The 22,391-nt window shown below is 42.8% G+C and overlaps 2 protein-coding genes across 7 annotated transcripts in view; both read right to left on the minus strand.

Annotated features, from left to right (window-relative positions):
- Positions 1–3,024: 3,024 nt before the first annotated feature.
- On the minus strand, positions 3,025–3,979 carry LOC134290249 (putative uncharacterized protein DDB_G0277255). Its single transcript, XM_062857324.1, has 2 exons — positions 3,960–3,979; positions 3,025–3,916 (listed from the first exon to the last, which is right to left on the minus strand). Exons 1-2 carry the CDS (start codon positions 3,977–3,979, stop codon positions 3,025–3,027), a joined length of 912 nt encoding a protein of 303 aa, XP_062713308.1.
- LOC134291390 (poly [ADP-ribose] polymerase tankyrase) overlaps positions 3,919–22,391 on the minus strand; it is a 92,939-nt gene continuing 74,466 nt past the window's right edge. For all 6 annotated transcript variants that reach the window (XM_062859089.1, XM_062859088.1, XM_062859087.1 and 3 more), the window contains exons 5-12: positions 16,466–16,685; positions 16,163–16,395; positions 15,839–16,090; positions 15,477–15,765; positions 15,258–15,415; positions 14,895–15,187; positions 14,664–14,820; positions 3,919–4,056 (exon numbers count right to left, since the gene is read on the minus strand). In XM_062859089.1, coding sequence (XP_062715073.1) covers positions 3,979–4,056; positions 14,664–14,820; positions 14,895–15,187; positions 15,258–15,415; positions 15,477–15,765; positions 15,839–16,090; positions 16,163–16,395; positions 16,466–16,685 — 1,680 coding nt within the window. In that variant the 3' untranslated portion in view covers positions 3,919–3,978. The remainder of the gene's footprint in view (positions 4,057–14,663; positions 14,821–14,894; positions 15,188–15,257; positions 15,416–15,476; positions 15,766–15,838; positions 16,091–16,162; positions 16,396–16,465; positions 16,686–22,391) is intronic.

Below are 22,391 nucleotides of genomic sequence, written 5' to 3' on the forward strand. Positions count from 1 at the left end.
GAAGAGATTGCTGAAAGACTTTCTGAATATATTTTCGAAGGGATTACTAGAACACACTTCATCGGGTACTTTAAAAAAGTTTCTGAAAGAACGCAATTTGGAAGAAATTTTAGATGAACTGCTAGATGAATTCCTGAAGGGACGTCTAGGTAAATTAGACATGGAACTTCTTCAGCAACTCCTAAATCATAAGAAGTTTCTAAAGGGACTATTAGAAGGAAATCCAGCGAGTACTTTTGAACATGTTTTTGTAGGAATTGCTTTGATAATACTAAATTTCTGAAGGGACTACTAGAAGGAACTCTTTTGGAAACTCTTGAAGTTCCTTCTGGAATTTCAGAAAGGACTCGTAGCCGGATCTATGAAAGAATTTATGACTATAAGTCTGAGAGAATTGTAAGAAAAATTGCTAGAGGAATTCCTGAAGCATCTCCTGGATAAATTCCTAAAGGAGGAGTTCTTACAGGAATTTTAGAAGGGGTTCTGAGCCGGATTTCTGAAGGAACCTATGGAGGTTATCCTGAGAAAACTTTTGGATAACTGCTACCTAGAGGAATTCCTAAAGGATCACCTGGATACATTCCTAAAGGGATTTTTGAAGAAATTCTCGAAAGAACTTCTTCAGAAGTTTCTATAGGGACTTCTTGATAAATTTCAGAAGGAACTCTCTCAGCGACTCTTAAACCTCCTTTTGCATTAGGATCATAAACCGTACACTACCTTCAGCGAACTATTCCTAATGTGATGCAATAGGAAGGTAAAAGAAGTTTCCGAAGGGACTTCAACGTGAAATTCCCTCGGGAACCCTTGAAAAAAAATGTACAGGAATTTCAGAAGGGACTCCTAACCGGATTTCAAAAAAAAAAACTTATGAAGGTAGATTTTTTAGATAAACTTATAAAGGATCATATAGAGGATGTTCTGGAGAAATGCCTGTGAGAACTTCTTCAGAAACTCTTAAAAGAATTCCTGAAGGAACTCCAGAACAAATTTCCGAAGGAACTACTAGAAAGAACTCCTTCGGAAACTCTTGGGGACTCAGCCAAAATTCTGTAAGAACTTAAGGAGGTAATCCTGAGAGAATTTTTAGATGACTACTGGAGGAATTCCTGCAGAATCGCCTTGATTCCTGAAGGGACTTCTTTAAAATTCCTGAAAAAAATACTACAGAAATTCCTATAGGGACTTCTTCATGAGTTCCAGAAGGAACTGCTTCAGCAGCTCTTGAAAGAATTCCTGAAGGAACTCTCTAAGAAATTTCCGAAAGGACTTCTAGAGGGAACTCCCTCGGGAACTCTTGAAAAAGTTTCTACAGTAATTTCAAAAGAAACTCTTAGCCGGATTTCTAAAGGAACTTTACCTTCATAAGTTCCTGGGAGAGTTTTTAAATAAACTGCAGGAATACCAGAATCATTACCTAGATAAACTCCTTGAGGGACTTCTAGAGAAATTCTTTTAAGAACTCCTTCAGCAACTTTCAAAAGAATTCCTGGAAGAACTATTAAAGAAATTTCCGAAGGAACTACTAGAAGGGAGCCAACCGAATCTCGGGAACAACTTATGGAGATAAGCCTGAGAGAATTTTTAGATAACTACTGGAGGAATTCCTGAAGGAGCTTCTAGAGAAATTTCTATAGGGACTTCTCCATAACTTTCAGAAGGAACTCCTTCAGCATTCCTGAAGGAACACTTGAAGAAGTTTCCGAAGGGATTACTAAAAGCAGCTCTTGAAGAAGTTCCTACGGGAATTTCAGAAGGGAATCTTCGTCAGATTTCTGAAGGAACTTATGGAGATAATCTCGGTGTTTTTTTTTTATAAACTGCTAGAGGAATTCCAGAAGTGTCTCCTAAACTGTAAACTCCTAATAGGACTTCAAGAGAAATTCCAAAAAAAAACTTCAGAAACTCATAAAGGAATTTCTGAAAGAACTCCTAATAAAAGGGGCTATTCATAAACCACGTAGACCAAATTTTGGCCATCTCAGACCCCCCCCCCCTTGTAGACTTTTGTCCATACAAAAATTTTGGAATTTGTATGGAGCGTAGACTTTGGTCAGACCCCCCCCCTCCTCCCAAAAAGTCTACGTGGTTTATGAACGGCCCCAAATGTCCGAAGATATTCCTTCGGGAGCTCTTGAAGAAGATCCTGCAATAATTTCAGATGGGACTAAGGCTTTTCCGAAATCCGTCTAGGAGGCCATCCTTGGTAATTTTTTGGATAAACTGCCAGAAGAATTCCTGAAGGAAGGGTAGCCTGGATTAATTCCTAAAGGGACTTCTAGAAAAAAATCTGCATAAACTCCTCCAGAAATTCCTATAGGAACTTCTCGATTAGTTTCAAAAGGAACTCTTTCAACAACTTCTAAAAGAATTCCTGAAGGAACTCTTAAAGAAGTTTCTGAAGGGACTTCTATAAGGAACTTATTCGGGAACTTCTTAGAAGGGAATCTTTGCCGGGTTTATAATAAAACTTATGTAGATAATTTTGGGAGATTTTTTAGATAAACTGCTACAGGGACTTCTATAAAAATTCCTGAAAGAATTCATTCAACAACTCTTAAAAGAATTCCTGAAGGAACTCTTAAAGAAATTTCCGAAGAGTCTACAAGAATGAACTCCTTGGGGAACTCTCGAAGAAGTTCCAAGGCGAATTTCAGAAGGGAAACTGTAAGAAAACACTCAATTGAGAAGCAATCTGTTATATTAAATGGGACGCCACGCTAGAAAAAAGAAGCAGAACAGATCTTCCAACGATTCCACCACCAGTTGAAACATCATGTGAAGTTTAATCAAACCCAAAATAGGTCCCACTGCTGCAACGGTTCAGTAAAAGCAAATCTCAATCTCGATAATGGTGAAATCAAAAAGGTCAACAATAAACATCGATAGTAATATTTGGCAGTATGGTGTTGTTTTTGCTACTACTATTGGCTGCTGGCCCGGTGGCTTGCTGCGACGAAGCACAAAGCAAACCATGAAAGAGCTGCTGTACGATAACGATGAGGGTAAAGTGCCCGAATTCTGTCACAACTTGTACATAATGTTGCTTCGATCGGTCGAGTCACCGCCACCCCCGGAATGGTTGCCGCTATTGTTATTGATAAGGTCGTGATCGTTCGGACTGGACCGATAACTCTTGATAGTGTATTCGTAGATATGACTGCTACTAAATCGGGACGAAGACCTCCCTCCCGACCCGATTCGACCACTAGTCAGAGGATTCCTCACCGAACTCCTCTCTCCGGGTCCCAAATCGGCATCGACTGTGCCCGCATTGGCCGTATAATGAATAGTTCCGAAATGCTGCCGCGTATGGGTAGCTGCCCTGAAACATCTTACCGCCGAACAAATGATCGAGCACCATCTCCACGATTGCGTAGCACTGCCATCTCTTCCGCCACCACCACCGCCGCCGCATCCACCCATGGATACCGACGACACCTTGGTAACGATATGCTGTCGGGCCGCCTTCGGCAGAAGCTTCAACCGATTCGATTTATCGTTGTTGTTCTTCCTATCACCGGCGGCACTGCGGATTCGTTCCGGATTGCCTCCGTCGCTTTCGTCCAGGCTGGCATCACTGCCGGCCCCGCTGCTGCCGCAGCCACTGTCGTGCGAAGTGAATGGTCCATTGTAGCCCCCGTCATTGTTGTTGTCGATGGCCACCGCCGGGGTGATGATCAACAGTTGACTGAACTTTTTTCCGGTCGAAACCCGCACCGCCGTGGCTTTGGCCATTGTTGAACGGGTCGTCGATCGAATTCGCGTAAAACTCGAAGTGTGCACACTGGCAATTGCACTGTTCCCATTGTTGGTGTTGTTGTTGCTGCTGCTGTTGCTGCCGCTGCTGTTACTATTGCTATTGTTGTTGTTGCTGCTACTAATGCTGTTGCTGGTGTTGTTGCTACCACTGCTGCTGGTACTGGCAAAAACGATATTGTTGTTTTGACCGATGTTGCTGACTGCGGAGATTGTCCATCATCTTGCTGGCTCCTCGGGGCTGGCGCTGTCGTCCGGTTTGACGATCTGGTAGGTGATCAGATACTCCGGGTAGGCCTGTGAATTGGAGGAAAGGGTTTTGAGTATTAGGTCAGTTAGGTCACAGGTGGTGTTTCATTTGAATTGATTGAAAAGTGGAAGCAGCATTACGATGAACACACACTTTTGTATTTACTGCAACTGTAATAAATGCGGACTATTTGTCTACCTCGCTGATGGTAACATTGGGTCGTATGAATTTCCCTATTTTTATTAGTTAAACTTGAGTTTACTACAAATTTGTTAGTGAAAACTACTTGTGGAACGTGTTCGTATGAATAAAAACGAGTTTACTACATTTCAACTTTGCAACATACTACAAACAAAACGTTTAGAATGAATAATAGTAGTATTTGATACCAGTTCTGATTAATTAGCCTCAAAGATTGCTATTGGTGGTTGAGATTCTGATGAAAATATTAAAAATTTGAAAATGAAGAGGAAATAATAACAATTTCGAATAAAAAATGGAAGGTAGCAATATAATCCTGACAATTCCGATGGATACTAGCGAACTTTGGAGAAACCTTGTGAACCCAAGAACTCTCAGTAATTAGGATTTCCTACAAAGATTTGTTTAGTGATTTGATTATAAATCTATTCAAAATTCTTTCTGAAATCCCTCTGAGAATTTCCCCACGCATTCCATCCAGGATTATTCCTTGAACTCTCCAGAACCGCAATACCTTCCTTAAAATTTCGGAGTTTCTTTCAGGATTTCTCCAAGAATATATCCCATGTTTTCTTCCAGGGGTTTCCTGGATTTCTACCAGAGTTCCTCCTAGGATATCTGCAGGATTACTTCCCGGGCTTTCTTCCATAGGTTTTCCCGGTATTGCTCCCTGAGTTTCTCGGAGGATTCCTAGCAGAGACCCCAACGAAATTCTCCCAAAGTTCGTTCAATAATATGCAGGAAAACTCTCCAAAAGTTTTTCCAGTAATTATTGAAGAACTTCTGTAGAAGTTCTTCTAGGGATTTTTCCCAAGGAATTATTCGGGTATTTCTGACCAGATTACTCCGGGAATTTCTCTAGAAGGTTTCCAGGGTTCCTCCCGCAATTCTCCTTATATTTTCACTCACGATTACTACCAAAAGTTTTTCAGAGATGTCCCAGTTTTTTTTTCGAAGTTTCTTCCGAAATTCCTTTTGTTTTTTCGTAGATTTTCTTACAAAAAAATCCATAGGCTATCTCAGGAGGTATTTCTAGAAAACGCCTGATACATCCCAGCAAGAACTTTGAATGCTACTCCGGAAGAAAATTTTGGAGAATGTCCAGGAGAAGGCCTGAAAATTCTGAGAGGCAAAGAAACGCCAAGGTGACGAATGCAAACGATATTTTCTAGAAAAAAAAAACGCTAGCAGGATAAACTCAGGTAGAAACCCCGTGATGGGCTCTGGGAACAATACCAGAAAAATCTCCAGAAGAAATTCCACAATTAATGTATGCCGATCATTAGTCGTCGGAGAGCCTTGACTGATGCTGGGATTGTTGCCAATTGAACATTTAGTTAGTTGTCTGCCTTTCGAACTAATGTACTTTCCAACAAACGTCATTCAACCAAATGTCATAGATATCCTACTGAAAACTCGTGAAAAACTCCTGAAGAAATCCTGGGAGAAAATTAAGTAGAATTACCAGAGGAATGGATGAAATACCTCTGAAAGAAATCATGCAAGATCCCTGTGAAAAACTCCAAGCGAAATCGCTCGAAATCCAGGAGTTCTCAAGTAGGATTCCCGGCAAGAATTGCTGCAATCTTGGACACATGCTGGTGGGAATCCGAAAGAACCACCGGCAGAGAGGAATACTAGGAAAAAATGGCGCTTAGAAATGCGGAAGTGATCTTGCGAGAAATCCTGTTAGGCATTTCAAGAGGTTTCCCTTAAAATTTTCCAGAAAGAATCCTTTGAAGAATTTATGGAGAAATCCTTGTGAAGGAACTTCTGGACGAATGTGAAGTCCCAAATTAATCCGCGTCTACCTGGAATTTGCAGCATCTTAGGGGCCGTTCATAAACCACGTAGACTTTTTGGGGGGAGGGGGTCTGGCTAAAGTCTACGCTCCAAACAAATTTTTTAATTTTTTTTATGGGCAAAAGTCTACGAAGAGAGAGGGGGAGTGGGTTGTCTGAGTTGGAGATGAACAAATTTTGGTCTACGTGGTTTATGAACAGCCGCTTATCGGAATAGTGGGATTGCCGTAAATATCTGATTGATTCAAGAGCCCTCCTCTTGTTCCTAGAAGCACGGTTATCCAGATTAGTTCTGTACGCAACTTGTTTCCCGAATGATCATCCTGAGAAATCTGCAACTTCTCTGCGAAACTATAAATCTTCCAGTAAGAATCTTCAGCATTACACGGAAAGGATTTGTTTTGACAGCATGTGGTATAAATAAATGAGCCCCTTAGCTCGTTAATTTGTCCCTTAAATCGTTAATATGGGGCTTTTGCGAAGTTAGAAACCAATCATGGGAATAAAAATGAGCTTTAGGTCAAATCTTCAAATTCAAATAGAAGCGTAACTAGTAGTGAGCTAGTCGCATGGATTCTAGGTCTTAGAAGGTCGGCTACTGAAGGAGGAAGCAGTTTGTGCAACCTATAGCGCAAGCGCAAGAAAACAGGAACACCATTGCAACTCCGATAAGCACGCTGGGAGAGATAATGAATGCAGCGAGCTTGGCGAGGGATGTCAACAAAAACCGTGTAGTTGCTGGACGTGATCATCGACTTTGCATACCGAAGAGTACCGTGCGAGCACCATATTATAGACAGCTCCATATTCTGAATAGTCGGCTAACGCAAAATAGATTTTCCTTTTATGAAGCATATATTGAATCGAGAGTTGAGGTGTTAATTTTATTAAGCCCCTCTATTATCCAATCGTTACAAAACATATCGTTTTTGACTGAACTGCGAACGTAGAGAATGTGTTTGTACATAGTAAGTAACACTATGTGTTCAGAATTAGGACCACGGCTTCTTATGGTGTCCATAATTAGGAACACGTCGTCCACAAACAAAAATATGTCTAGATCAGAGACTGGAAGTTATTATGAGATTTAATTTATTTTATACATTTAGCTAGACAACAAACACATTTGATGGTGATGTGAAGCACTATCTCTAGCAACAAGAACTTCCATTTATTTAAGTGTTTGTTGTGAGATTCCCTTAACCGTTCAGAATATGGGTACCGCACGGTAATATCAGCAAAGATCTCAGGCAGGGTTTTATAAAAATGCAAAAATCGATGCAAGATACAGAGCAAGACAAAGACAAGCTACGGAAGCTACCAAAGTCAACCCGGACTAAGGATTTCGAATTCGCGGGGAGAGTATTAGCCCGAAGCAAAAGGACAACAAAACCCGTGAATCGGGCCTTAGCCAGGTGTCCTGGAAGGGTAGGCCTGGGAAGGCCCAGATTGGAGCGAGCAGGAGGTGACGACTATATGTAAGTTCTCAGTTACCATAGGATAGGGTGGAATGTCCCGTTGATTTTAGTGGAAGGCGGAACAGAAGAAGTAGTTGCCAATAAGAGAGATTTGAGCGACGCTCTTGCCCAATGTTCTAAATTTCATCAGGTTAGGCCCATCGGGCAAAGTGGTGTTTGTGCTATGATAATTTTGAAGTAGTAGTCGTGTCATGTCAACTTCGGCAAGCCGAAATCGCACGAAGTTGCCGAAGGTGACGTCACGTTCCAGAAGCTGCGAACAAATTTTCTGGCGAACGTGACGTCGCGATCAGCTGATCGGTTTGTTTACATATTTTTATCGACAAATACAGGCAAACATATACGTTCACCCGGACCTGTGAATAATTGACATCGGCTCTTGCCATCAAAATCGAAGAGTCCCAAGTACTCGGTGGTTCTGAAGACAATGAGGAGCGATGCTACTAAGTCGACGGATCTGGGAGTCGACGTATACGTAGTATCAGACGCAATACGCTCTCGTATCGGAAAAAATATCATTGAGCGTAAGGACAAACGTCTTGAAATCCCGCTTCAACAGTGCATCAGAACTCCAAACGCACAAATCTCAAGAAGCAAGCTTCAAGCAACAGTGCTTTTTATTATTCTGTTCTCGCTCACTTGTAATTAGCTTAAAATAAGAAGCTCAGGTGTGTTGGTTTTTACGAAGAGATTTGTGCCCTCGAAATCGTGAGTAGGTGCCAAAGTCGGCCATTGTGGCGGCCATTTTGGGATTCTAACAAGTCTGTCCTTAAGGACGCGCAAGAACCTCGCCATGAATATCTGACGGTGGAGTAGAGATAAGACCTCGTCACGACACTTTGTTAGCATTAATGCGAGGTACAGGTGACCACTGCTGCCGTCCAACTGTAGAAGGCCAGCCAGGACCACAGGTGGCCTTATTCCGGCAACTTGTGCCGGATTCCAATGCATCCGTTTAAGTAGGAAAAATCAAGATTGGTTGGGCGATGTGCTCGTTGAGTTTTTACCAGCCGCTTCAGGTGTTTCAAACAGGGACACAATCTTGGGACAGAAAAGGCCGTAAGGAAAAAGTGCAGAATACTGCACTAAATCTCTCAACTGTACAACTGCACAAGTGCACAAGAATAGCAATAGGGCCCATATAGCCGAGGCGGTAAATGCACGGGTATTCAGCATGACCATGCTGAGGGTGACGGGTTCGATTCCCGGTCGGTCCAGGATCTTTTCGTAAAGGAAATTTCCTTGACTTCCTTGGGCATAGAGTATCTTCGTGCCTGCCACATGATATACGAATGCAAAAATGGTCATTGGCAGAGGCAGCTCTCAGTTAATAACTGTGGAAGTGCTCATAGAACACTAAGCTGAGAATCAGGCTTTGTCCCAATGAGGACGTAACGCCAAGAAGAGTGAGAGAGAGAGACAAGAATAGCAAACACCCGACTGGAGGTCCAGTGCTGTGTCACGCAGTTACTGATTGGGATGGATATTGCCATCATAACGGACCCATACCGCGCAAATTGTAAATGGGTGGCGGACGGGTGGGTCGGAAATTGCGGCAATATGGACGATGAGTAAATGCCAACCTAGTCCAGGAGTTGGTGTCAACATCACACGAGAGCTTTGTGGTCGCCAAGGATAACGGCGTCTTCTTCTGTAACTGTTATCCGATAACTCGAAGACTGTCAGAGCTGTTAACGTCCATGGAAAGTTGTATGACGGCGAAGTTGACAGGACGAAGGCTGGTGGTAATAGCGGGTGACTTCAATGACAATGAGTAGTTGATTTGGAGTAACCGTTTCACGAACCAGCGAGGTTAGATTCTGCTGATGTGATGTTCGATATCCATCTGTGTAATGTCGGTATAAAAGTACATTTAACCGACACGGAACGGAGTCGATCATCAACTATACCTTTTGTAGTTGTAGTCCTGGCCAAACAAGTTGTTCGAACTAGAGGGTAGACGATGCCTACACTCACAACGACCACATGGCGGTTTACTACAGTTATCGAACCCGACTAGAAAATTGTAACAAAAATATAAAATAATCCTAACAAACCATGATATTTATAACTCATTGTGTTATAATCATGTTCAACATCCTTAATGATTTCAAAATACTATAACTCAATTACATCGCATTATGTAATAAATATTGTTTGATAACTCATTGTGTTATCATTTAGTTTTGAGTCTTGGACATTTGGAAAAAAATGTTACAAAATTGTATCAAAATTCGAAAGAAACTAATCCTGAGGCTAAAATTCATATCACATTTTGTTATAATTTTGATATAATTGTAACAAAATAGGTCATAATCTTGATTAGACCAGTGTATTTTTTGTTAAAATTTTGATTATTTTAACATCATCCTGCATCTAGTTGATAACATAATAAGTTATAGAAAAACATTATAACAACATAACACAATATGATATTAACATGATATAATTGTCTAGTCGGGAATACAGCAACGGCAAGCAGCGTGTTGAGGATGGCTCGACCAGGCGAAGCCTTCGTAGATGGAAGACACCATACTTCAACAACAAGGTATATTGGCACAGGAAGGCCATCCAGTAGTGGACGAAACTTGCTCGGTCTAAGCGTTGACTACTTGGTAATGGTACTCGCTTGCATGCGATGTAATAAGGGGTCGTCCATAAATGACGTAGCTTTTTAGGGGGGAGGGGGGTGTTTGTGATTTTGTGACGAAGTGTGACGATAGGGGGGTAGGGGTTTATGATATGCTACGTAGCTTTCCACTGAGCCTATTGAAAAAGGTATTTCGTAATTTAAAAAAATTGTACTTGCATTAAGTATTAGTAAATCGAAGAAAAAATATATTGCATGATTTCTCTTTCCATTTACATTAATGTAAATAACAAATAATGGACATAAATGCCGGCTTCCTTTCATAATACATGCAGCTATCGGTCGCAACAACTGTATCTGAGGAAATGGTTTGAAATCCTGCTTAAAGAATAATGTATTGTGTACGCAGAAAATTTTCAATATCGCTCAAATGCTTCTCACGACCATTAGTTTGCTGCTTGCTATAAGGCACTGCACACCGCTAAGGCTGCAAAGGAAAAAAAAGTTTATGGCATTATGCCATTATTCGAAGAGTTTCTTATATAGTTTCTACAGGACTTCCTCGAAGAAATCCTACTACAATTTTGTAAGAAGCTCCTCTAGCAGCTTTGGAAGGAATTTCTAATGGTGTTCTTTATAGGTTTCCCCAACAGGAGAATGATAACATTTCCACAGGAATTTCAATTGGGAATCCCAGAAAAAAATCTTCTGAAAACATTCCAAATGAATTTGGAGGAATTCCTGAACGAACTTCCAAAAGATTTTCAGAAGGAACTCTTGGAGGAATCTTTAAAATAAATCATAGACAAATTCTAAAAGAAATCCCGTGAGGAGTTTCTGGAGCAATTCTAGATGGAACTTTTGGAGAAATCTTGAATAAACTCCTGGAAGAATCTCAGAGGGAGCTATTTGAAGAGTCTCAGAAGGAGCTCCTGGTTCGATTTCTGTAGAAAACACGGAAGAAATTTTTGATGGAATCTCGGAAGGAATTGCTTAAGAAATCCTGGAAGATATCCAGATAGAACTCCTGGTGAAATCTAAGAAAGAAAATCTAGGAGGAATTCCAGAAGGAACTATGGGAGAAATCCGTAAAGGGATTCCTCGTGGAATTCTAAGACATCCTCGAGGAATACTGGAAGGAGTGAATGGAAGGATACCGAAAACAAAAACCTGGAGGAGTCCCGGGAAAAAAATCATGGATGAATCCAAGAAGGAAATTTTCGAGGAATCCCAGAAGAAACACCCAAAAGAATCCATGAAGGAATTCCTAAAGGAATCCGAAAAATAATTTCTGGACGAATCCCAGAAGCAACTCCTGGAGGGGTTTGAAAGAATGTCGGGAGAAGTTCTTACAAAAATTTCGGAATGAATATCTGATTGAATTCCGAAAGGAATTCCTGAAAGAAACCCAGAAGGAACTCCTGGAGGAATCCAGGAAAAACCTTCTTTAGGAAACCCAGAAAGAAGTTCTGATGGAATCTCAAAAGAAATTGCGGCTAAAATCCCTGAACAGATGTTCGAAGAAACTGCAGGTGTGAAAGAGAAGAAGAAAATCTTAAAACAACTCCTGAAGGAAACCATGAATAAACTAAAAAAAAAACATTAGAAAATAAAACTCCTGGATAAATCTCAGAAGGATCTTTTGGTGGAAACTAATAAGAAACTCCGGAAGGAATTCTTGGAGGGATCTCTGAAGGAAGTGTTGTAGAAATCAAAAAGGAAGGAATTCTCAAAAATGGAAATACCAAAAGAAGCTCCTTGAGGAATTCTAGAATCAAATGCTGAAAGAATTTTAGAAGAAACTCCTGCAGGGTCCCTCAAATGTCATGATGCATTTTATTCAAATGAAACCAATTTTATATTCTTAACAGGTTACAGTTTACAGATTGCAATACAGATAAACTATATTGGGAGCTTCAATTTCCTGTTCTTTGGCAACAAACAGAACGATGGGCGGTTTATTGAGTCATTAGCTTTGGTGATAATCTCCACTGATTGCACTTATGGTCTTGATGTCGGCGATCTGAACCTGGCAGTCAGCAATGTTTTCTTTCGATTGTTGTTTTTTTTTCATAATAAGTACACCCGATTCTTTTTAGTACTAATCGTGCCTACATGTGAACAAAATTTCATGAGAATCGGTTGAAAATTGACTGAGTTATAGCAAAAACCAGACCCGTGCAAAAAAAGAAGCGGGTGTATTCGTTAAACATACAAGTTAAAATTGATATCAGAACAAAGTTTCGATTTTCTTTGCGGATTTGAAATAAAAAAAAAAGTTGAGTAGAGGGAGGGGGGGGGTGTTTAAAAAGCTACGTCATTTATAGGGGGGGTATCCGAATTTGTGATGAAATGCTACGAGGGGGGAGGGGGGTATTTAAAATCGCTTAAAAAAGCTACGTCATTTATGGACGCCCCCTAATGACTAAAGTCCACTCTAGAAATCGGAGACCAGCAGCGTATTGATGGGCAGGTGGCGCTTGTGGCAGCCAAAGTCGCTCTCAAGAAAGGGCAAACAAGGAGCCCAGTGTCAAACAACCCATGGGGTGACGCCAACAGGGTCGTGATGAATAAGACACGAATTATGATGGCTCCCATAGAGCAGTCTCCCGAAATGCTGGAGAGCATCATCGAAGGGCTTTTACCGCGTCATGATCCGAGTCCTTGGCCTCCTTTCGTAGGATCGCCGGGGATAAGTAAAGAGTCACTGATGAGGAATGTTAGTATCCTTTAGTGAAGGCAAAGCCCCAGCCTCTGATGGAATTTCGAACATGGCCTAAAAGGCGGCTATTGCAGAGACACACGAGATGTTCAGATATGATGTACAGAAATGTCTAGATGAGGGAGTCTTCCCAGAGGTTTAGAAGAGATAGAGCCTGGTCCTATTGCCAAACCACCGAGTGATCTGTCGACATGTAGATCAAAATGCTTGCACGATACGGCGGGGAAGGCGATCGGGATGATCCTTAAGTCTAGGTACATCCCCAGAGTAAAGATGGTCTCTTGGGTAACCAGTTCGACTTCCGGAAGGGGAGATTGACCGTAAACGGTATCTTGTCCGTTACTATAACTGTCTTGATTGCTCTCCAGCGTAAGAGGGGAGAAGTTCACTACTGTGCAGTAGTAACCCAAGGGACGCATACAATAGTGCCAGTTGGGGAACTATTTTTACAGTCCTCCTAAGTCTTGAGCTACCCGTACACCTATACAAGATTCTCGGAAATTGCTGTCAGATTTAGGTACTCCTTTACGGCCCAGAGGAGCGTCGGACGTGCTTTCGCAAAACCTCAAGAATTTCGAAAGGTTTCATTCGATGCTCTGGAATATTATTCTCCGTGTAGTTGAAACCCGGAATTTTCGACTAGCGAAGTTGGATTTTTCTCCCAATCCGTGCGTCGGACCTAACTTCGGAAGCGGTGGGCTGTATAGCGGACCAGGTCTACTATATAGCGCACCACTTCCGAAGTTAGGTCCGACGCACGGATTTGGAGAAAACCCCAACTTCGCTAGTCGAAAACTCCGATTTTCAACTAAATTGAGAATATGTACGGTAAGGTTTTGAGGTTGAAGTTCCCAGTGAGCGTGATCATCGTCGGCTTCACTAACGGTTAAATGCTTGAGGTCTATGGTGTATAGATCGAAGAAGTTAAGCTGCCTACGGTTATGGGGGAGTGGATGAGCTGCAGGAACTGAAATTTGCTCAAAACAAATTTTCTGTAGTGTTTTTGAATAACCGGAAACGCTCCGTCAAACAAATTGGAGCGATGATCAAAGTTAACCTTTGGTAGCTATGTCGATTACACCTACAGAGAGCCTCCATAGATATATTGGACACAACTAGGACACTATGTAGAACTGGGTTCTACAAGGAAATAATTGTAAAACTATGGAATTCGTTCATGGTCCACTGCACGAATTTATGCTGGCCTACTTACTCTCACGCAAAATTTGACGTTTGAGCGGTGCCGACACCGCTCAAACGTCAAATTTCGCGTGAGAGTAAGCAGGCCAGAATAAATTTGTGCAGTGGACCATAGATCTTTTGTTCTCCAAAACAGACGTAAGTCTTGAACTCATACTACACTGCCCCCACTCGCATAAAAGTCCCATATGAATAGGAAACCCAGCAAAGATGGGACTGTTATGCGAGTGGGGGCAGTACACGTGGCATGAAATTTAAAGAACACAGAGTATCTGTTTGGTCTCCAGTTAGCCTAATGGTTAAGGCTATGGATCGCCAATCCGGAGACGGCGGGTTCGATTCCCGTTCCTGTCGGGAAAATTTTCTCGACTCCCTGGGCATAGTGTATCATTGTACTTACAATGTACTAATTCATACAATGGCAGGCAAAGGAAGTCCTTCAATTAATAACTGTGGAAGTGCAATTAAGAACACTAAGTTGAAGCGAGGCAGGCCTAGTTCCAATGCGAACGTCGAGCCATAAAGAAGAAGAAGAAGAAGAGTATCTGTTTGAACCATGATAGCTTATCATAATCTTCGAAGTTCATAAAAAAATCGATGCATATCAACACAGCGAATCAGAAGGCCGACTCCAGCAGAGGCACATTAAATTTGAACTCACCTGTTCACCCCGATAGACGACATATTCCGGAAAATGCAACCCGCCAGCCGAAGGCCTCCCAATGACGGAGTGATGTCCAGGTGGGGCGTGAGCCATCTTCATTGCACTAAATTGCAGGAACGATTTCCCTAGAGCTACTCGACAAAGTAGTAATTGTCTGTCGTTGAATAAAAAAAAGAAACAACTCGTTAACATCCAATATCAAGATCCGAAAAACCCCACTCCACTCACCTATGACACTGATAGCAGGATTTGTCCTTGTGCGCTGGACATCCGATGCCGCCGCCGATCCCGTACACGTACTGGTTCGACTTGGAGCTGTGCTCGGCAAAGTAGATCCCCGCGCCGAACATTCCGCCGATGTAGGCGTGCCGTTCGTCGAACCCCTTCTGCACGATAGCGTTGATGAAGGGTGACCCGTGGAAGAGCATCCGCTCGCTCGCTTGGTGGCCGTTCTCCTCGGAGATTTCCTTCCGCCGGTGGACGTACCGTTCCCACAGTTTGCGGTTTTGGACTTTTTGCACCTGATTCGTGGGAAATACCAAAATGATTCTTAAACTACGGCTCGGAACGGAACCAGGTTTGACTACTTACCCTGACGATGTTGTATCGATTGAAGTAACCGCCGGAGTGGCCATTGTCCCGGTGCTCTCGTATCGTAGCTTGCATTTCTTCTTCGACGGCAAGAAATTCCTTGTCGTCGGGAAGTAGATCGACCAGCAGTGTGCCCGGGTTCGGCGTAAGTCCTAGTCCTGAAATAAATTTATAGTTCAATGATATTCCGTAGGATTTGAATAGTTCTGATATACTAACCTGTAGTGGCCCGAAGTGTGGCGATGCCTTTCAGAATTTTGTGCCGGAATCCGTACGCCGAGACGCCGACCTGTTTCAGATCTTCGTGCCCCATCTCGGCCAGGATATCCATGGTGATCTGTTCCCGCTCGAGCAACTCGATCAGATGCTCCAGCTGTAGACTAGTGAGGAATGCGGATACCGATGACTCAACGGATACCACCTGGGTCATCTTGTCATCGTCCAGGACGACGCCGTCGACGTTCGACTCGGCTCCCTGTGCCGGGCTTAGGCAGCTGCGTACCGGAAGCTGGAATTTAGAAGAATACAGAAAATCAGTGTTAGAGATGTTCATCGAAACATCTGACCAGCACTGAACTCACCTGCGGAACTGGAACCGATAGGGTCATTGAGGCGCCCGTTGGCAGTGTGACCGTTTCAGTCGTTGGTGAACACGTGGTTGCCATCAGGGCACTGTTGGCCATGGATGAGCTGCTGCCGCCGTTGGCGGTGGTAGATGCCTGCGAAGCGACCATAGCGTCCTGCAGGAGACACTTGACGTCCTCTGCCGTCGCCAGATCCAGACTGGTTTGCCCTTCCTGGTTCTTCATGAACGGATCGGCTCCATGTGCGAGCTGGATGGATAATATGAAAGGATTCAGTGTTTACTCTAGCTAGACGCATGGAAAGATTGCATTAATACTCACGAGTAGTGAACAGAGCTGAGTACGCCCCTTCTGCGCCGCTTCGTGCAGTGGAGTGTAGCCCCATTTGTCCGTGGCGTTGACCACGGTATTGTGCTTGATCAACAGAGCTGCGATATCCAAATGTCCATAGGACGAGGCATTGTGCAGTGGAATTAATCCACCCTTGTCCTGTGCGTTTACGTCGGCCCCATGTTCCAGTAGGTATTCCGCAACTTCCAGATTGTTGTAGCCAGCTTGAATAGAAAAGAGGAGACCCTCATCAGTATCGTTTAAATAACACTTAAAAAAAATAAAGAAACCTACCAGCCAAATGCAATGGGGTTGAGTTCCTGCCCTGGGCATCCCGGCAGTTGATATTGTCCGGTGTAACCAGTCGTTGCACCCGTGCCAGGTTACCTTTCTTGGCGGCGTCGAGTAGCGCCGCATTGCCCCGAAGCAGATCCGCCACATCCTGATCACCTTCCCGAACCAGATCCAACGGCGTAGCACCGTCGCGATTCTTCTTCGTTACGTCTGCTCCGTGCTGAAAATATTGCAAATCATATACTTTGTTATTCTATGTTTTTCTTCGCACTACAAATAGAGGAACCTATGTACTTTCGACAGTTTTGTTCTCTTCGTCATTGAAACCTAATTGAACTTAAAGTTGGCCCCAAACCTTTCTCAACTAAGCTGAATTGTACGACCAAGTTTCACGGAATTAGGCGGACAAAAAACCGCTCATGGAGAAGAGAACAAACCTGCCGATAATACCCAAAGTCGCCCTATACAAAGCTATATATTTTAAACCATTTTGGAAATATTCCGGATTACATATATTGGTATCAGAACGATTATTAACAGTTACGCTGTTCAATGAGGTAGGTAGAAGTCACATTAAATGAGGGTGAATAGAATTGTTCTTGGATATAAAATCAATCATTACAAAATCTCCACCAACTGAGCAAGTGGACAGCTCAACCGAAACACAAAAAACTGATTCGTAACTGAACTACGATTGATGCACACTTAATTTTGAATACCGTATTCGGTAAATTTTTGACGAAAATAGAACAGCTGAATACAGCAATAATGGATTGTTTACCTTTTGCACAAGTTTTTGACAGTTAGTTCACTGAACTTCAGTAAAATCTAATACCGAAACTACCGAAATCGTTCTGCTGTTCCATTTTCGTCAAAAAAGTGCCGAACAGGCAATTTAGGATTGAGTGTGTGGTCGGCGCTTCTCTGGCATTACATTGGCGCTAACATAGAGTTTGACCACTACCTGGCGATGATCGAACTGCTCCCAAAACTTTCAATCATCAACAATGTTCGGTACCGGCGACCGCCACAGTATAGCCTAAAGCGGCTGAAGCAACCGCATAACGTTTCAACTTATGCGCAGAACCTCGAGGCAGCATTGTCAGACGAGGATGACCTTGATGTGGGCCATCTAGAGAACTGCTACAATACAGTAAAAGTAGCTATCAACTACATAGCCGAGAGAACCAGAGGGTATGTGGAAAGAAGTCGTCGGATCGGATGATTTGACTAGAAGAGCATTTCGATTTTAGAGAAGACCGCAATGCGGGCGGTAATGCTGCAGCAAGGAACCCGGCAGAACGTGGAACGATACAAACAGCGGGAGAAACACGCGCTTGAAAGAAGCGTAGTGCGAGGAAATAGCACAAGAAACTCAGAAGTTCTACCAGAATCTCAACACATTCCCCAAAAGCTTCGTGACACGAGCAGAAATATGCAGTGAAAGCTTCCTGACGGTCGGACGTGTGGTGATTGAAAGTTAACAGCAGCATTTCGATAAGCATCTGAAGAGCGTAGGCACGGGAGACCAGCGCAACGGAGGATACGACTACCGTTGACACGATCGCATATGATGTTGAATATGATGCTAAAGTGGGAGCGATATGCGTACACTTTACACGCGGTTAAATGGAAGCATGTACGCATATGGCCTCCACTTTAGCATCCTATTCAACATCATTTACGACTTTGTGTCAGCTGGGTACCTACGTCAGTGCATCAAAGGACGGCAGTGATCCAACTTTCACACAGAGAGACGTTAAGCATTCCATTCATCAACTCAAAACAAACAAAACAGCTGGTAGGGATGATATCGCATCTGAATTCATCAAGATATGTCCAGAAACGTTGGCCACCTGTGTGTACTGGTTGATAGTCAGGATCTGAAAAACTGAACGACTACCGGAAGAGTTGATTGAAGTGATAATGTTTTATCAGATAATCTTCCGTCGGCTGTCGCCTAAATCAAATGAGTTCGTGGAAAATTATTTAAGCGGGTTCATTGACGGTCGGTCGTCAACGGACTAGATCTTAACCGTACGGCAAATCCTCCAAAAGTACCATGAATACCAGGCCCAAATGCATTACTTGTTCATCGATTTCAAGACGGCATTACGATAGTATCGACCGCACAGAGCGATAGAAAATCATTGACGAGAACTGATTTCCTGTGAAACTTACCAGACTGATAAAAGCAACGATGGCTGGCGTACAAAACTTCGAGATGAATTAGCCTAGGGCTAGAAATTTCATTAATACAAACAAACAAAAAACAGCCTAAGGATTACGGGTTCATTCTAATCTCCACGGGGACTACGACAAGAATGTGATGGATTTTTTTGCCTTTAATTGAACATCGATTCAAGTGTGAACCTCGGAAGGTTGTTATAAGACGAGCCGTACTCAATTTCTGGGGCACAATTTTCACGAAATCCGGCCAATTTATCTGTATTGCGGATGACAAGGATATTATTGCTAGAGCGGTGACGGCGAGTTCGATTCCCGTTGCGGTCAGAAACTTTTCTAAACTTCCCTGGGAATAGTGTATCATTGTGTTTTTCTCACATATACAAATTCATGCCAAGGCAGGAAAAGAATGCACTTCAATTAATAGCTGTGGAAGTGCTCAAAGAACACTAATTCGAAGTGAGGCAAGCCTAGTTCCGGTGGAAACGTAGAGCCACATGGAAGGAGTGTAGCAGCGAAATACGTTATGGTGGTGAATGTGGCATCAAATTAAGTACATGCTGGTAGATAGAACTGAGCGAGACTTGGTAATTCTTGACAGCACTGTAACGATATATGACGACGCTTTCGAGGTGGTAGCAGGATTCGTCGACCTTGGTTCCTTGCTAAAGGCTGATGATGCGCCTTCGTATTTCACTAGGGCGCATCATCAGCAGAAATCGTGTTTATTCTGGGCTCCATAATAAACGGTGGTAAAAAAAGATTCACCCCCGCAACGGTCATGGCACCGCGGTCCTCTACGGACATGAGATTTGGACTATGCTCGAGGAGGAATTGCAAGCGTTTGGAGTCTTCGAGCTGCAGTTTAGCTGACGACAGCTAAGGACGATGTTTGGCGGCCTGCAGGTAAATGATGTATAGCGTTGAAAGATGAACCACGAGCTCATTGCATTCTAAACCCGACATCCAGAAGCCGGCGAAAACCGGAAAGAGTACATTATGGCGTAACCATGCTGTTGAAGCTGTACGAACAGAGAAACAGACGTGACACTTAGAACAAATTTCATTAAAAACATCGTCACGAAAACATAATCGCCCAATGCTAAGCGTACTGTGTTTGGCCGGACCGCCAATAGATGGCGGTAGTGAGCAAACGTCAAATAGGAGCAAAACCGATATCAGCGCCACGAGAGGTCAATCGACCTTCTACTGAATATTTGAATCAACCGTTGAAAAGGTGATCGATGGGAAGCAATAAGAGTGTGCCGTCTGTTTCTCTGTGCTGTACGTATTGCATATTCAAAGCGCATATATTGACATGCATTGCCTAAATTAACCATTAAAGTTGAATTAAAGTGGCAATTGGCGCCGCTATTGCTGACTTACGTTTATACTGGTATAATCGTAATTCAACAATAGTGGCGCCACTTCCCATTTTAATTGAGGGGGTTAGAAGCAAAGGGGTGTAAGTGACAAAAACCCACTTTCGAGTAAATGAGGTTTAAAGTTTATCACCAATTTTTCATCCCATACCAAATGTATGGAGTTTCAAAATGGACCCAATTTTCTCCGATTTATTGTAATTTTTCTAATCATCGTAATAACAATCTTAAAAAAATTCCTGAAAGCTGGAAATCTAAAGAATTTTTTGGTATGCTCATTTCAAAATTGACAAAATGGTCACTTCCCTTTGATTCTGGGCCCCTCAATGGTTTATATAGAGCTAGTAATGCATGTCAATATATGTGCGTTATTTATGCAATATGTACAGTTTCAACAGCGTGGTTACTTGGGTAGTCACCAATAATACCAAAGGGTTTTATCATTAAACGCTTACAGCACCACCTAGCGGTAAAAAAATGGAAAACTTGAGACTTCTGCATACATTTGACCACGTCTTTCCATACAAACTTCAAGCACTTTGAGCGCCCCCTTAGGCTTAATAAATGTTGCACTGATTTCAAACGTAGCTTCTGGGAGTCCAAAACAACCAATTCGGGAGGTAAGACTTGGCATTTTTCATTTTTTACCCTTCTTACACCCATAAGAAGGGTATAAATATCGCTCGAAAAACCGACTTTCGATCCGAGGCCCGGAGGGCCGAGTCTTATATACCAATGAACTCAGCTCGACGAACTGAGCAAATGTCTGTATGTGTGTGTGTGTGTGTGTGTGTGTGTGTGTGTGTGTGTGTGTGTGTGTGTGTGTGTGTTTTTTTCCTTCTAAACCATAGGGGGATAAATCTGCTCATCAGACACCCTAACAGGAAGGTTAGGGTAGTGTGGGGTTGAGGCCGTCTTCTACAATGCCGGTAGAAGCCAGGACTACTCTCTCCTCGACCCACTAAAACACATTCCTATGGTCGCCAAACCCTACGTCTCTCCGGAACCACCAAGAAGGTATTGCTTCAGAGAGGGGCTAGTGCATATCGCACCCTCAAGGTTAGCTGCCGTAGCCTAGCAGCAACGAACATCGATGACTCGCTCTGGAGAGTCCATCACGGTAGCCTGCTGGCGCTTAGCCAGTTTCCCGATCAGCCTAGAAAGCTGTGTAGTGTCGGTAGCGGTTGTCTCAATTGGCTAAGAATAACACTACGGACCGCCTGATCCAGTGGTAAGAGTCCACTAAACAGGTGACCCCTAATTCATGGTGTTATGCGGCTTTATGCTTACCGTGCCAAGGAATGAATGGTTAGGGGGGTCTAATAAAAACCTAACCATAAACGGAGCCTGTGGAGAATTAGGGCGTCCTCCACAGTATTACGCCCTTACTGCATTAACCGGAGCAATAGTGCAGTGGACCTTGCGTTTCTCCGAGATAATCAGTTGCCTTTCTTAAGTCTCAAATTTGAGGCTAAATAAGGGCGGGATTATTCAAATGTTGCAAATTAGCTTTCATTACTACCTATATGGTTTCGCTTAATGCGTTTTCGCCATTGGCGTTTTTCAATTAACACCGATTTGGTTTGTCGTTGATGTTTCCTTTTTATGCTGTGATTGTGAAGAGTGTAATCCTGTCTAGTTTGGGTAGTGGCTACGACTAGGAAACCTCAGATCAATTTTCAGCGTAAAAAGCGTGCTTAGCCCAAGTGGCTCTACTTCAAAAAGTTCATTTTCCTAGGGTAACTTCTGTATAGGTTACCTCTGTATAGGAACCCAGTTTGCTTCTTTCATTATGAATGAAGTGTCGTGCCTCGAGCATGCTATATCTTAGAATAACGTTAACAGTATGTTTCAACATTTCCTTATGTATGCTTTCAAGCAAGCTCTTGTATTCAGCATTTTTTCGCTGATATTTGGCAATATTGCTACGATGATTACATCATAAGAAGTAGCTTAAACATTAATTTGAGATGCTTCAGTTTGATGGATTACTTAGGTAGTACAGTTCATGGATAACTTAACATAGAATTGCACCTAACCCAACTCTGCATGAGCAGAATTTGTCATGAGTTGACTGATTGGAATGTATCAGATGAGGAGTGTCCATTTGACCTTCTTTGCACTTTTGAGTGTTCCTTCGCAAAATTTGCGTATTCAGGCGAGCCTGCTCAACAAACTAGGGAACCTGTACTAATTGGTTGCGACCACATTTACTGGATAACTCGCTTCCATTGCTACTCCAAGAGAGTTTAATTGTGGTTTTGTACCTACAACCCCTCCATTGTGGTATACCATAACTATTGCTTTGAAAGAAGCTTGTCCTCTGCGGCCTGTGCGGACCGCAAGAAGTATTCTTG

This window comes from Aedes albopictus, chromosome 3, assembly GCF_035046485.1.
Source record: "Aedes albopictus strain Foshan chromosome 3, AalbF5, whole genome shotgun sequence".
Lineage (NCBI taxonomy): Eukaryota > Metazoa > Arthropoda > Insecta > Diptera > Culicidae > Aedes > Aedes albopictus.